Below are 17350 nucleotides of genomic sequence, written 5' to 3'. Positions count from 1 at the left end.
AGTGAAATGGAGGTAAAAAGAAAAAAAGGAAAGAGAAAACATCCAGGAAAATGTATAAAAATTCTGAAACGAAAGCATTAGATTCTATGCGTTGACCTGCACGGAATGTTTCAATTAGACCTTCCACAAATCATAATACCGCCTCCGCCTTGATTTATTGGTCCTCTTTTCATTTAATGCTAAATTTTGATCTTATATTTAACTAACAAAATGCTAATGCATGTAATAAAAAATAATATCACTAGAAACTATGTTCAAATACAAATCCAACAATATAACTTTTGATGACATACATTATTATTCTCTTAGTTAAATCTATGGTCAAAGTCTGGCACAAAAGACTAAGGAGACAAATAAACCAGGACGAAGGTAGTAGTAGCTTAATAAATATCTTCAAGGCCAAAAACAAGAAGGCAAAATCATCAACATATATGATTATATAGTTGCTAGTTCATTCTATAAGCGTACATATGATAAATACACAAGGAACTGCCGCAACACCATTTCGATCCATGCAGAACGGGAGCGATGCAGTCAAGCGTTTGACAGGGTAGGCTTCTACCAATCTACTGTACAAGTCTACACGCCAACCACAACAACTGCAGTAAGCCACACTCCATGCTCTCAAACTCTAGTATATTTCGCCAACTTCTTTGTATCGGGTAGTCATCATTGGACGGGTAAAATCATGTGGAAGTCAAATCCTTCAACACAAAGTCACCACCTACACATTGGAATCGCACGCAAGCTTCAGCAGATGTCAGCTATCCATGAATCCAGAGGGAAACGGTACGGTACTTCACTGCAATTGGGCACAATGGAATTGGTTAGCATGCTACTCAGGGCCGGGCCGGTAAAATTTGGGGCCCTGTGCTACTACTTCATTGATAACGAGTTAAATAAATGAGTCTCACATTATTCAAAAACTTCACAATGGTCGTCGTGTTTATGCTAAATGTTTTGCAAAAACTGCCTCGACTATGACTCAAACCACAGGAACTGAACTACAACATAATTTTATCTAAAAACTTCCATGCAAAGACAAAAACACAGAAAACTTTTCTCGTAGAAGGGGGAGCAGACAATTGTGAAACAGGTCTGTAGCTCTTTGCTGGAGTAAATAAACATGAAGTTCCATTCTATAGCTGCTCTATAGCAACCCAGGGCTAAGCTGACTGAAGCATGTCAAAGAGGAATGCCTCCCACTATACATATAATGTGGATCTGAGAAAAATGACAAGCAAATGCTAGCTCGCTACGGAATAGCATATTCTCTTAAGTATAAACAAACAGATAGAGGGAGGGTAGAAGAAGAATGTAGATAAAGCATGTGAAGATGATTCGCAAAAAGACAAAAACAAAAAAAGAAGTGAAGATGGGTGTGAGCTCGCTTAGAGTGGAAGGGAAACGTAGCAGAAATTTCAAGTCAAAAGCTACAGCTTAGGACCATGAATATTATGAGCCCTAATCCTGACCTAGAGTCAACTAATCCAAATTCACTATGCTATGTACTAACTTGTTATCCAACCATATTTGAGAGGCAGTTGCCTCCGGCGCTCAAAGTCAAAAGTGCTATCTGCATGCTTGGATAACACAAGATTACATTCCATAGTATTCCACAAGGAGTACAGCTGCACTAAGTCAATAACTTCTCATGCACGTTTATCCTCAGTAAACACATGCATGTTCACAATATCTCCTGTTCCTTTAACAGCACTGCCTACAAGAGAGAGTCCTTCCTCGTCAGCCTCATCACCTGTCTCCTCTGAATATGCAAATCTGTACACAGCAAGAAGGTCACAAAAAAACAAAGTTAAATCTGTGCACATGGTTCATACTAACAACTCTATGCGAAACAACTCATTCTTTCAACCGTACCTAAGCTAAGCTATAGGTATAAGGGTTTTTACAGACAATGTGATCAACTAATGTTAAATAGTGAACATGTTGAAGGAACTGTAAATACATTCGTTTTAGAAGTCATAACGTGAGTTAGAATATACTCCCTCCGTTCCTAAATATAAGTTTTTTTAGAGTTTTCAATAAGGACTACATACGGATGTATGTAGACATATTTTAGAGTATAGATTCACTCATTTTGCTCCATACGTAGTCCCCATTGGAATATCTAAAAAGACTTGTATTTAGGAACGGAGGGAGTGTATAACAGTGGTGACCAATATCGTGGAAAATGGAGTAATAGTTTTAGAAATGCACTGATTGTATTGTTGGATAAGTATGGCACATGTTTGTAATAACATATGTATAGAAGAAAAAACAGGGTTAAATCATCTCTTCAGAATATCGTGGAAGTGTTGATGGTTACAACATATCAGCCGGGCATAAATAAAAACCTTCCACAATAATGTTCTTGACAGCTTAGTCAACAATATGAACTGTCTCAAAAAGAGACAAATCCAGGACTGAGTTAGAACATAACAGATATAAACCTTGCACAATAATGTTATTGACAGCTTAGTCAACATAATGACAGTTAGAGACTTAAATAGTGCTCAAGCTGAATGAACTACATTGTGTACATGCAAACCCAAATGAACAATTATACTCAAATGAGAAGACGGTGAACTTCATAGCAGAGGGAATACCCTGTTGGATTACGAGATGGTGACCAAAGGGCGCATATGATGGCAAGAAGGACATATGAGAGGACATTCCAGAAGGCAGGGATGACCCAAGCCCTTCGCCAAAGCTCACTCAATGGATCGGTTGCATTGAAATATAGCTGATTCAAAACCAAACAAATAAGTCAAATCATACTTAGAAACAGAACCTGCATAAAGGTGATCACTCATTCCCAAGAGGCAAACAACTCCATGAGTCAATATCATATAGGAGGCGGACAAGGGAAAAAAAGTTGATTTGGCATTTGCTTCTATGTTCTCCAACAATTTGCATGAAATAATTGATGTTTAGTGATCGTATGACAAGTCTGCATGCTAAGAGTTTATTCATTTTCCATTTGTGGCTACTTTCCCAAATTGCAACGATAGAATCCTAACACATACCTCATAGCCAATCCAAGCAATTGAGATAACCACTGACATAGCTAGAGAATTTGTAAACTTCCGATACAATTCAAGTTTCGCCATGCTTCTCCGCAGCTGTCATGTAATCAGAGAAAGGTTAGTACATAAACTATATGATAAAAGGATATTAAATGAAAGAATAGACAATAAATTAATCGACTTGTTTTTAGGCAGTATAGGTATCAGAGCAGAGCAACCAACTTTATCCTGGACCCAAACAAGTTGGGTGATAAACCCAATTTTTTGGAGTGGCATGTTCACCTCATGTGAACTCAATAACATGCAACACAGATACTGATTGTTGAAAGACATGGCCACAGTGGAGCATAAGTTGGATGCTTAGCATAAGATACAACTAGCTACAGCTTTTGCTAGAATGTAAACAGCTGTAGCACGAGCCCTTGTATCGCCATTCAGAAATACCAAAAAAAATGCCATGTTGATGTACGGAAAAAACACAGTTTAGAGAAGCATGCTTCATAATAATAGCATGGTGGACCCATCCAACTAGAACATATTTTTTACTTAGACTAGCAAGAAAGTGAGGCAGCTACCTGCAGTTTCTCTAGAGTTCTAGAGAGGGATGAAAATATCCAGATGATGAAGGTAGCATCAAGTATGGCAACAGGTAACACTAGAAATAATCTCGTTTTGCCAGAGAAGTCATTGATGTTTCCCAGATTTTCAACAAGTTCAAGGGCTTCTGAGGCAGTAAAATAGATGATAGCAAGAGCAGCAACTCTGTATGTAATCCCACCCAATGTGGGTCGAACAACACCATAGCCCATTGAAACTACTAAAAGAAGAACGCGAGACACGGTCTTCTTCACAGCAGTAAATGTAACCGCCCACAAGGTTATGCCCATAGGTCTGGTCCCAGTTGAATTGAAGTTAGCATACTCAAAGTACCAGAAAGCCATTTCGCACATACCAAGTGCAATAACAGCTGTTATATGGTAATGCAGCTGCAAAATATCCTTCCAACATCTCACAAACTGAAGAAACCATAGAAGCCCAAGTGCAAGATACGCAAGTGACATGAAACCAAAAAATGTCATCATCGGGGCCATTTTTCCAGGGATATAACCATGAGGATTCCGCCAAACTGTCCTGCCTGTAATCTTCAATCCCCGGAGTTGAGGATCACAGAACATAAAGTAGAGATAGTACATCCCTGTTTTGTTTATAGAGACGCTCTGTGTTCCCATGGTAGTTTCTTCGTTTTTACCATCAAAGAATGTCTGAATTCTTTTTGGCCAGTCTGGATTATCAGGATTTGGCCGTATAATAACTTCACCTACTTTACAGGACTTCTCCTTGTCAAGCTCAGGCGTGCAGCATATTGCATCAGAGTGCAAGTAAGAACCCCCGATTTTGTCTCTGTCCTGGATCTCAACAATAATAGCCTCTACTAATCCTGTCTTTTGCTGCATTTCTTCATGTCTAGCTGCTGACTCCTGGGACCGTCGAAATGTAACAATGTCAAACCTGAAAGAGTAGTCCCATTTAGATAGCAGAAAATTCAATAATAACTGAAGGATATCTGCCCTTGATATTCGTATTTCCATAATTTATTTGCGTTTGTTTATTCATCTATGCATTTTAACAACACAAAGGATTGTGAAACAAATGCTTCATGAAATGTATGCCCCCCCCCCCCCCCCAAAAGTTGCTGATTCGGTGCAAATATATACAGAAACAATGGAGCACTGTCATGTTGTGTTTGTTGTCTATGAAAAGCACACACGTTATCTTTCACATGTCAGGGCACGACAATCACATTAGCATGTGAAATATTAATACATACATTAAGTCCATGGCAATGATTATCATACCGAGCTATCGGAAAACAATGGTGACATTTCCTGAATATGACAAAACAGAGCAAGAACTGGACTAAGCTCGCTGATTGAATTCACTAATGTCTATGGGATCACAACAATTACAAATAAAAAGAAGCAACTTCTGTCGAGAGAACGGGCAACTTGGAGCAGCTGCATCCAATCATCTCAACAGATCAAAGTCTATGCGCATAAAATTCCACAAATCCTCACCTGATCACCTACGTAATTGGAACAGAAACAACTATAGAACCCCAGGAGGGGACACTGGAGACTTAAAGCATTGCAGACAAAATCAAGCAGCACGCCATCATAACGCTTGCTGTACACATCATCGCCCAAAAAGCAACACCAGCGAAATTTAACAGAACAAAAGGCGCACGCAACAGTTAACAAGCGCATCAGATCCTAACTCGGACACCCGACCAAAGCGCGCCTGATCCGGGGCAGCCCGATCCCCGCAAAACCCTAAGGGGAGTACTCCAGTGAAGGGACGCCTGTCGTACCTGATGAAGGAGTTGGAGGAGTTTGAGGAGGATTCGGAAGCGTAGAGGCCCTCGCTGCCGCCGTGGAAGAAGAATGAGTTGGCGCGCGGCGCAAAGCCGCCGCCGGAGTACTCGTGGATGGACGCGTCCGCGCCGCGGGCCGCGAGGGCGAGGGCGAGGGCGAGCGCGAGAAGGGCGAGACCCGGGCGGGCGCCTCGCCGCGGCAGCCGCATCGGGAGGGTACGAGAGGACAAAGCCGTCGCTGTCGCCGTCGCGTGCAGATGTTTGCTCTCGTATCGTATCGGGAATGGCGATGGAAGGTTCGAGGCTCTCGTCTGCTGGAAGTGTGAGCCCGGTGGTTAAGGTTTGGTGTATTGAGGAATCAGAAGTTCAGAGCATCGCTTGCCCAGTTCCCTCTCAGGTTTGCTCTCAGTGAGAGATGGACGCGATAAGATGGTGAAAGGAGTAGCGTGTTTTTTTTATTATCATTAGATAGGGAGTAGCGTACCCATCCGTTGCACGATCAGTGCCTACAGATTTTCTGGAAAAACAAACTAAGCGAACTTTGAGTGAGTTTACAGAAAAAACTATTTATATATACACTTCCAAACATATACAACATGAAAACATAACTGATGATGTATCTAATGATATGCACTTGATATTTTAAATGCACATATTTTTATCTATAAACTTAATCAAAGTATGTAATGTTTGACTTTTGAAAAAACACACTATGTTATAAAACACAGAGAGTACTATTTTGTCTAGTGGACTGTCAAGAAAACATATTTTACCATGGATGGGCTTGGGAGGATCTGTACCCGCCATTTATTTTCTTTCTTTTCTTTTTTGGGCGGTCCAATAGTACCAGAACACTGAGATGGACGAGTTTTATCCATTCTTTCTATTTACATATTTAAATATGATATTTGGTTTACCCGTGAAAAAGGTATTGTTTTTGGTATATGTAAGTATGTTTGAATTGTACAATATATATAGGAGTTCGGTTAAGTTGGATTTGTAATTACTAGAGAGTTGGATATCTAAGTCCAATACATGCAACCGGGTCTAAGATACAAACACACCGCAAAACTTGGACATAATGACTAGAGCTTTGCAAAGAAGATGGTCTTCGGGTCAACGTTGTCAAAGAGCTTGGGTATAGTGAACTTGAGCTTCCCGTACTCTTTTTCATCTTGATGGGGGTGCCTTTCAATAGTCATGCCGAGGAGGTCAATGTCTTGAGTAAGATTCCTCTTGTAGGCGGTGCCCTTTGGCATCAATCAATCTCTTAACCTCTCTTCCTCTTGCTCATCATTTGGGTCATGGTCCACAGCCCTTCGTGCTTGCACTCATGCTTGAAGTCGATATTGAAGCTCATTTCCATTCCTTCGTGATGGAGGCATTCCCTGATCGATGGAGTGTAGAATATTCTTGAACGAAAGTATTCATTGAACTCTCTCCTCCCCCCTCTCTCTCAGCTTGAACTTGCTGAGTTTGCTTGAAGAGCTTTTGAGGACGTTGTTGATGTTGGCTCAAAGCTCACTGAGTTGTTGATCTTCTCCATCGATTCTTCCTCCCACTCTTGTAGTAGAGTCTCACATGGCTTCTTGACGAGGAAGTGTTTAGATCGAGTTCTAAGAACTAGGGGGTGAATAGTCCTATAAAAATAACACAACTTACAATTTTGAGGTTGACCGTTTTTAGCTTGAGAAAACAAGGATTAGACAAGCACAAGCACTTAACAGAAAAGTATTCAAGAGTGATAAGCAGTGGAAAATAACAATCTCACAAGTAAGTAGGATGTAGAGTTAGAGAATGCAAACACCCATGGCAAGAGGATTTTCCCGTCGGACAATTGGCGCTATTCTACATCCAAGTTGATAGAGGCTTCAAACCAAAGAGTTCTAGGATTCAAGTACCCTAGGTATGACATCCACCAAACGGCCCACAAAGCAGAACCAACCTATTTCACCATAACTTGTACTTGGAAGCCCCATGATGTCCTACAAGTGCACGACTTCGTAGCAATTTCACGGTAAGTAAGGTTGAAAGTGCATTTAATCCCTGGGTGGTTTTGGTAATTAATAACAACACATATGTCATTGATCTAATGAACATTGATGATAGATTTCACAAAAGATCAATGATTGGCATGGCAAGGATTAGTGGATGTGGACCCCTCAAAATACAAAGGACAAAGATTGGCAAAGCTTCCCAAGACTCTACATTTTTGGTTGAGTGATCTAAGATCACTTGAGTCCATAGGAAAAGCCAATACTATTAAAAGGGATGAAGTTTTGTTCATGACTCAATTGCTCAAGTGCTTAGTGATATTGCTCCAAAACCCTCAAATACTTCGCCACTTTCATCATATCCAAAACCCTAAAAATCCATCTCGGTCCCATTGAAACAATCCCATCCGGACCCACCGAGATGATCCCATTCTATGCCACAGCCAAAACCATAGCAATTCGGTTTGACCGAAATGGTTCTCGGTCCCACCGAGACGACCTGACCAAGTTTATGTAATGAAGTTGTTTCATTTCCGAATCACCGAGATGAACCGATCAGAATTACCAAAGCGAGGTCTTGCCCGAGCCATTGCACTTCGGTCCCACCGAGTTGGTATGATCTGTCTACCGAAAAGCCTAAGGTCAAGTCTTTTGCACTAGTCGGTCTCACCGAGATTCTCATGTCGGTGTCACCGAGTTGGGTCAAAGACTTGTAACGGTTAGATTTTTGGTGATGCCTATTTATACCCTCCACCACCACCTACTCTCTAAGAGAGCCATCAGAACGAAACACAACTTCCACCATTCATTTTCTGAGAAGAGAACCACCTACTCATGTGTTGAGATCAAGATATTCCAATCCAATCATTTGAACCTTGATTTCTAGCCTTCCCAAGTTGCTTTCCATCCAATCCCCTCTCCTATGAGGGAGTGTTTGAGTGTTGGGAGACTATCATTTGAAGCACAAGAGCAAGGAGTTCATCATCAACAACACCATCTATTACCTTTTGGAGAGTGGTGTCTTCTAGATTGGTTGTCACTTAGGAGCCTCCAAGATCACATGGAGTTGAACCAAGGAGTTTGTAAGGGCAAGACGATCGCCTACTTCGTGAAGATCTACCCGAGTGAGGCTAGTTCTTCATGGACGAAAGCCATGGTGGAATAAACAAGGTTGCTTCTTCGTGGACCCTTCGTGGGTGGAGCCCTCCGTGGACTCGCACAACCGTTACCCTTTGTGGGTTGAAGTATCCATCAACGTGGACGTACAATAGCACCGCCTATTGGAACCATGCCAAAAATCATTGTGTCTTCATTAATTGTGTTTTAAATCTCCAATCCCTCCTTTATGTTCATATGCAAAGTCTTTACTTTTCGCTGCACAACTTTTAGACTTGCGTGTGTAGGGTGTACTTGACTCAGTAGAATTGCTAAAACTTGCCCACAACTAAAACTAGGAAAAGGATAAGTTTTTATTTGGTCAAGTAGTCTAATCATCCCCCTCTAGACATACTTTCGATCCTACAAGTGGTATCAGATCTTTGGTCTCCATTGCATTGGTTTCACAACCTAGGAGAGTATTGCGTCTAGTGAGGGAAACTATCACCGTAGAGGTCCATATTTTGATGGTACGAACTTTGCTAGTTGGAAGCATAAGATGAAAATGCATATTCTTGGTCATAACCCCGCCATTTGGGCTATTGTTCATGTTGGCTTACAAGGTGAATTATTTGTGGATGCTAAAGAACCGGATCATGAAGCAGCCGCAGAAGAATTAAAGATGTTGCAATACAACACTCAAGCATGTGACATTTGTTGGGGAACGTAGTATTTCAAAAAAAAATCCTACGATCACGCAAGATCTATCTAGGATAAGCATAGCAACGAGCGGAAAGAGCGTGTCCACGTACCCTCATAGACCGAAAGCGGAAGCGTTTAGTAACGCGGATGATGTAGTTGAACGTCTTCGCGATCCAACCAATCCAAGTACCGAACGTACGGCACCTCCGCGTTCAGCACACGTTCAGCTCGATGACGTCCCTCGAGCTCTTGATCCAGTTGAGGCCAAGGAAGACTTCCGTCAGCACGATGGCGTGATGACGGTGATGATGAAGTTACCGGTGCAGGGCTTCGCCTAAGCACTACGACGATATGACCGAGGTGTGTAACTGTGGAGGGGGGCACCACACATGGCTAAGAGAAGACTTGGTGTGTCTCTGGGGGTGTGATACGTCTCCAACGTATCTATAATTTTTGATTGTTCCATGCTATTATATTATCTGTGTTGGATGTTTAATGGGCTTTATTACGCACTTTTATATTATTTTTGGGACTAACCTATTAACCGAAGGCCCAGTGCAAATTGCTGTTTTTTTGCCTATTTCAGTGTTTCACAGAAAAGGAATATCAAACGGAATCCAAACGGAACGAAACCTTCGCGAGGATCTTTCTTGGAACAAACGCAACCCAGGAGACTTGGAGTACAAGTCTGTGAAGCTTCCACGAGGCAGGGGGTGCGCCTAGGGGGTAGGCGCACCCCCACCCTCGTGGGCCCCATGGAGCTCCACTAACCTACTTCTTTCGCCTATATATACTCGTATACCCTGAAAACATCCAGGGGAGCCATGAAACCACTTTGCCACCGCCGCAACCTTCTGTACCAGTGAGATCCCATCTGGGGACCTTTTCTGGCGATCTGCCGAAGGGGGATTCAATCACGGAGGGCTTCTACATCAACACCATAGCCTCTCCGATGATGTGTGAGTAGTTTACCACAGACTTTCGGGTCCATAGTTATTAGCTATATGACTTCTTCTCTCTCTTTGGTTCTCAATACAAAGTTCTCCTCCATGTTCTTGGAGATCCATTCGATGTAATACTCTTTTGCGGTGTGTTTGCCGAGATCTGATGAATTGTGGGTTTATGAATTTGATTATCTATGAATATTATTTGGTTCTTCTCTGAATTCTTATATGCATGATTTGATATCTTTGCAAGTCTCTTCGAATTATCGGTTTAGTTTGGCCTACTAGATTGATCTTTCTTGCAATGGGAGAAGTGCTTAGTTTTGGGTTCAATCTTGCGGTGTCCTTTCCCAGTGACAGCAGGGGCAGCAAGGCACGTATTGTATTGTTTCCATCCAGGATAAAAAGATGGGATTTATATCATATTGCTTGAGTTTATCCCTCGACATCATGTCATCTTGCCTAATGCATTACTCTGTTCTTATGAACTTAATACTCTAGATGCATGCTGGATAGCGGTCGATGTGTGGAGTAATAGTAGTAGATGCAGAATCATTTCGGTCTACTTGACACGGACATGATGCCTATATTCATGATCATTGCCTTAGATATCATGATAACTATGTGCTTTTCTATCAATTGCTCGGCAGTAATTTGTTCACCCACCGTAATACATGCTATCATGAGAGAAGCCACTAGTGAAACCTATGGCCCCTGGGTCTACTTTACATCTTATAAGTTTCCGATCTATAATTCTAGTTTATATTTTGCAATCTTTATTTTCCAATCTATACAACCAAAATACCAAAAATATTTATCTTATTATCTTTATCAGATCTCACTTTTGCAAGTGGCCGTGAAGGGATTTACAACCCCTTTATCGCGTTGGTTGCAAGGTTCTTGATTGTTTGTGCAGGTACTAGGCGACTTGTGTGTAGTCTCCTACTGGATTGATACCTTGGTTCTCAAAAACTGATTGAAATACTTACGATACTTTGCTGCATCACCCTTTCCTCTTCAAGGGAAAACCAACGCATGCTCAAGAGGTGGCTGGCCCTAGGGGAGCTCGCCATGGGGGGAGTCCTACTTGGACTCCCGGTCCAAGTAGGATTCGGTCCCCCCTTTCCTAGTCCAAGTAGGAGAAGAAGGGAAGGAGGAAAAGAAGAGAAGGAAGGAGGGGGGCGCCGCCCCCCTCCCCTTGTCCAATTCGGACTGGGCAAGGGGGGGGGGCACCTCTGGTCAGCCCTCTCTCTTCTCCACTAAGGCCCATTAACCTCCGGGGGGGGGGGGTCCGGTAACCCCCGGTACTCCGAAACTTATCCGAAACGACATGAACCATTCCGGTGTCTGAATGCAGCATTCCAATATATGAATCTTTATGTCTCGACCATTTCGAGACTCCTCGTCATGTCCGTGATCTCATTCGGGGCACCAAACAAACTTCGGTTCATCAAAACACGAAACTCATAATACAAATCGTCATCAAACATTAAGCGTGCGGACCCTACGGGTTCGAGAACTATGTAGACATGACCGAGACATATCTCCGGTCAATAACCAATAGCGGAACATGGATGCTCATATTGGCTCCTACATATTTTACGAAGATCTTTATCAGTCAAACCGCATAACAACATACTTTGTTCCCTTTGTCATCGGTATGTTACTTGCCCGAGATTCGATCGTCGGTATCATCATATCTAGTTCAATCTCGTCATCGGCAAGTCTCTTTACTCGTTCCGTAATGCATCATTTCGTGACTAACTCATTAGTCACATTGCTTGCAAGGCTCATAGTGATGTGTATTACCGAGAGGGCCCAGAGATACCTCTCTGATACACGGAGTGACAAATCCTAATCTCGATCTATGCCAACTCAACAAACACCATTGGAGACACCTGTAGAGCATCTTTATAATCACCCAGTTACATTGTGACATTTGGTAGCACACAATGTGTTCCTCCACTATTCGGGAGTTGCATAATCTCATAGTCCGAGGAACATGTATAAGTCATGAAGAAAGCAATAGCAGAAAAACTAAACGATCATTATGCTAAGCTAATGGATGGGTCTTGTCCATCACATCATTCTCTAATGATGTGATCCCGTTCATCAAATGGAAACACATGTCCATGGTCAGGAAACTTAACCATCTTTGATTTACAAGCTAGTCAAGTAGAGGCATATTAGGGACACTCTGTTTGTCTATGTATCCACACATGTACTAAGTTTCCGGTTAATACAATTCTAGCATGAATAATAAATATTTAGCATGATATAAGGAAATATAAATAACAACTTTGTTATTGCCTCTAGGGAATATTTCCTTCAACATTCTCTTCAACGGTTTGTGCCCCAAGGAGTTCAACAAGATTAGCCGCCTCGAGAATGCAAAGGAAATTTGGGATACTTTGGTTGATATGCACAAAGGTACCGAGTCCATCAAGGAATCCAAGTTGGATGTGCTTCAAAGTCAACTTGACATGTTCAAGATGAAGGATGGTGAAGGAGTCACCGAAATGTACTCTAGGCTAGCTCTCATCGCCAATGAGATTGCTGGTTTAGGAAGTGAAGATATGATTGACAAATTCATCATCAAGAAGATCCTTAGAGCCTTGGATGGAAAATATGATACCGTATGCACTTTGATCCAAATGATGCCCAATTAAAAATATCTCAAGCCCACGGAAGTCATTGGAAGAATTGTCGCTCATGAGATGCCACTCAAGGACATGGAGAAGCTCCACAACAAGTCAAGTGGTGCATACAAACTTCAAGTGATTCTTGTACAACTTTAAGTGAAAATCTAGTATCCAATGAGGAATTAAGCCTAATGGTGAAGAAATTCAATAAATTCTACAAGAATAGAAACAAAGAAAGAAGCTCCAACTCAAGGCAATGAGCAAAGATCATCAGGTCGTGACCATAATTGCTACAATTGTGGAAGACCCGGATACTATTCCTATGAGTGCACGACACCTCACAAGAAAAGAGAAGACTCACCTAGAAGAAAGAGTAGAAGAGACGAATCACCTCATAGAGAGAGGAGGAGTAGAGATGATCGTTACGAACGAAGACCTTATCGAAGAAACAAGGAATCAGAAGGGAAATACAAGTCAACCCAGAGCTACTCTAGAAGAAGACATCAAGCTCATGTTGGTGAATGGGTTTCTGGATCCGACTCTGACAACAACTGCAAGAGAAGTTGTCACTCCGACTCCGACTATAGTCAAGATGAAGGTGTTGCCGGACTTGCTCTAGTATCCTCCAACTCCCATGCCATATTTGATTCACCAAACGAAGGAATTGGAAGATTCTTCATGGCTAAAGGCCCCAAGGTATCACACCCCGAGTATCTTGATTTCAATAGCAACGAGGATGATTTTCTAGGTGATGATGATTTGCTTGTTGATAAAACTAATGATGTGAGCTATAATGAACTTGCTAGTAATCATGATAGTCAAGATGAAACAAATGACAATGCTAAGAAGGAGATTGAGTGTCTAACTAAAGAACTAAACACTCTTTAAGTTAGCTCATGAAACAACTCAAGGAGATCATAGAGAGGTTCTAAGAAATCATGAGAAGCTACGCATTGAGAAGCTAAATTTAGAAAAAGAGCATGAGCTTCTTAAAGAGATCAATGATAATCTTTGAAAGAGGAGTTCTTCTTACATTGCCAAACATATTCTCCTGTCTACTTTTATGCCACAAGTTAAATCTACTCAAGCTAGTAACAAGAGTAAGGAAGGTTCTACCTCTAGTAGTAACAATAACAATGCTGAAAGGATCAATATAGTTGACTGAGGGGGGGGGGTGAATAGGCAACTAACAATTTTTAACTTTTCTTTACCAAATTAAACTTTGCATCAAATTAGGTTGTCTAGATATGCAACTAAGTGAGCAACCTATATGATGCAACAACCACAAGCACAAGAGCAAGCAATGGATACAACAGAATATAGCTTGCACAAGTAAAGGTGAGAGATAACCATGAGTGGAGCCGGTAGAGACGAGGGTGTGTTACCGAAGTTCCTTCCCTTTGAGAGGAATTACGTCTCCGTTGGAGCGGTGTGGAGGCACAATGCTCCCCAAGAAGCCACCAGGGCCACCGTATTCTCCTCACGCCCTCAAACAATGCAAGATGTCATGATTTCACTATTGGTGCCCTTGGAGGTGGCGTCCGAACCTTTACAAACAAGGTTGGGGCAATCTCCACAACTTAATTGGAGGCTCCCAACGACACGAAGCTTCACCACAATGGAATATGGCTCCGCGGTGACCTCAACCATCTAGGGTTCTCAAACACCCAAGAGTAACAAGATCCGCAAGGGATTAGTGGGGGGGATCAAATTTCTCTTGGTGGAAGTGTAGATCAGGGCCTTCTCAACCAATCCCTAGATAATCAACAAATTTGATTGGCTAGGGAGAGAGATCGGGAAAAAATGGAGCTTTGAGCAACAATGGAGCTTGAGGAGAGAAGAGGTAGTCAACTTGGGGAAGAAGACCCCCCTTTAAAGTGGGAGGAAGGATCCAACCGTTACCCACTTGTTCAGCCCGCGACATGCGGTACTACCACACATACCCATGATACTACCGCAATGGCATGCGGTACTACCACTGGGCAGTGCGGTACTACCGCTTGTGCGGAAGGGGCCAGACGATGCCCTATCACGTTAAGCAACGAGCGGTAGAACCGCCAGAGTGGTACTACCGCAAGGCAGGGTTGCATCTGGGCTGGAAAGGCACAGACTAATAAAATTACACATGTGGCTACTTCCGTTGAGTTTTGGTCTGTGCAAAACCGGTACGGTACTACAACTCACAGGGAGCGGTACTACCGCGTAGGGTGTGGAAGTAAAAAATTACTTCTGCCCCTACTTCCGCGCATGTCACCGTTCCGGGCTAGAGGCCACGGTACTACCTGATACGTCTCCAACGTATCTATAATTTTTGATTGTTCCATGCTGTTATATTATCAATCTTGGATGTTTTATAATCATTTTATAGTCATTTACATCATTTTTTGGTACTAATCTATTGACATAGTGCCAAGTGCCAGTTGCTGTTTTCCCCATGTTTTTTACATCGCAGAAAATCAATACCAAACGGAGTCTAAATTCCACGAAACTTTACAGAGATTTTTTCTGGACCATAAGACACCTAATGGGCCCTGGCTGCGGCTGGGGGGTGCTCCGAGGAGAGCACAACCCACCAGGGCGTGCCAGGAGGCCCAGGCGCGCCTGGTGGGTTGTGCCCACCTCGGGTGCCCCCCGGACTGCCTCTTTGCTCTATAAATACCCCAATATTCCCCAAACCCTAAGGGAGTCGACGAAATATTGATCCAGCCGTCGCAGAGTCTAGAACTACCAGATCCAATCTAGACACCATCTCCGATGGGGTTCACCACCTCCATTGGTGCCTCTCCAATGATGCGTGAGTAGTTCTTTGTAGACCTTCGGGTCCGTAGTTAGTAGCTAGATGGCTTCCTCTCTCTCGCTGAATTCTCAATACAATGGTCTCTTGGAGATCCATATGATGTAACTCTTTTTGTAGTGTGTTTGTTGGGATCGGATGAACTTTGAGTTTATGATCAGATCTATATTTTTATATCCATGAAAGTATTTGAGTTTCTTTGATCTCTTTTATGCATGATCTCTTATAGCCTTGCATTTCTTCTCCGATATTTGGGTTTTGTTTGGCCAACTTGATCTATTTATCTTGCAATGGGAAGAGGTGCTTTGTAGTGGGTGCGATCTTACGGTACTTGATCCCAGTGACAGAAGGGGAACCGACACGTATGTATCATTGCTACTAAGGATAAAACGATGGGGTCTATCTCTACATAGATAGATCTTGTCTACATCATGCCATCGTTCTTATTGCATTACTCCATTTCTCCATGAACTTAGTACACTAGATGCATGCTGGATAGCGGTCGATGTGTGGAGTAATAGTAGTAGATGCAGGCAGGAGTCGGTCTACTAATCTTGGACGTGATGCCTATGTAATGATCATTGTCTGGATATCGTCATGATTATTTGAAGTTCTATCAATTGCCCAACAGTAATTTGTTTACCAACCGCTTGCTATTTTTATCGAGAGAAGCCACTAGTGGAACCTACGGCCCCCGGGTCTCTTTCTCATATATTTGCCTTTGAGATCTACTTTTATTTGCCATTTATTTTCAGATCTATTAATAACTTTGCTGCACTTTATTCTATTTGCGATCTATTTATTCAATCTATTACAACTTTATCTCGTCCGCGCACCAATCTCTGGCGCCGTTACCCGAAAGGGATTGACAACCCCTTTAACACGTCGGGTTGTGAGTGGTTGTTATTTGTGTGTAGGGGTTGTTTACGTTGTGTTGCTTGGTTCTCCTACTGGTTCGATAACCTTGGTTTCTTCACCGAGGGAAATACCTACCGCCGTTGTGCTGCATCATCCCTTCCTCTTTGGGGAAATACTAACGTAGTCCTAGCCGACATCAAAAGGAATTTCTGGCGCCGTTGCCGGGGAGGATCTTCAACATGTACAAGGTTCCTAATCACAAATCTCATCTCCTCGCAATCTACATTATTTGCCATTTTCCTCTCGTTTTCCTCTCCCCACTTCACAAAATTTTTTCATTTTATTCGCGCGTCTTTTTCCGTTCGCCGTTTTCTTGCCGGATCTGTTTTTTGAGTGCAATCTTGTTGTGTGGTCATCATGACTGAAGATAACACCAAGTTATGTGATTTCTCAAGTACCAACAACAATGATTTTATCGGCACTCCAATTGCTCCTCCCGCCACTAGTGCGGAGTCTTGTGATATTAATACTGCTTTGCTGAATCTTGTTATGAAAGATCAATTTTCTGGTACTCCTAATGAGGATGCCGCGTCCCATCTTAATACCTTTGTGGAATTATGCGATATGCAAAAGAAAAAATATGTGGACAATGATGTGGTGAAGATGAAATTATTTCCATTTTCTTTGCGTGATTCTGCAAAAATTTGGTTCTGTTCTTTGCCTCGAAATAGTATTGATTCTTGGAATAAGTGCAAAGATTCTTTTATCACTAAGTATTTTCCGCCCGCAAAAATTATTTCCCTTAGAACCCCGATCATGAATTTCAAGCAACTTGAACATGAGCATGTTGCACAATCTTGGGAAGGGATGAAAATGATGCTAAGGAATTGCCCAACTCATGGGTTAAATCTTTGGATGATCATA

The 17350-nt window shown here is 42.2% G+C and overlaps 1 protein-coding gene across 1 annotated transcript; it reads right to left on the bottom strand.

The window, feature by feature from the left end:
- Positions 1–1366: 1366 nt before the first annotated feature.
- On the bottom strand, positions 1367–5806 carry LOC147975945 (Lung seven transmembrane receptor family protein). Its single transcript, XM_087518463.1, has 5 exons — positions 5395–5806; positions 3602–4535; positions 3027–3122; positions 2607–2743; positions 1367–1779 (listed from the first exon to the last, which is right to left on the bottom strand). The coding sequence occupies exons 1-5, from the start codon at positions 5604–5606 to the stop codon at positions 1653–1655; spliced, it is 1506 nt and encodes a 501-aa protein (XP_087374589.1). The 5' UTR covers positions 5607–5806; the 3' UTR covers positions 1367–1652.
- Positions 5807–17350: the final 11544 nt, after the last annotated feature.

Source organism: Triticum urartu, chromosome 4A (assembly GCF_056163025.1).
Source record: "Triticum urartu cultivar PI428250 chromosome 4A, HENAU_Tu73, whole genome shotgun sequence".
Taxonomy (NCBI): domain Eukaryota; kingdom Viridiplantae; phylum Streptophyta; class Magnoliopsida; order Poales; family Poaceae; genus Triticum; species Triticum urartu.
This window is presented reverse-complemented; position numbering and strand designations above follow the sequence as displayed.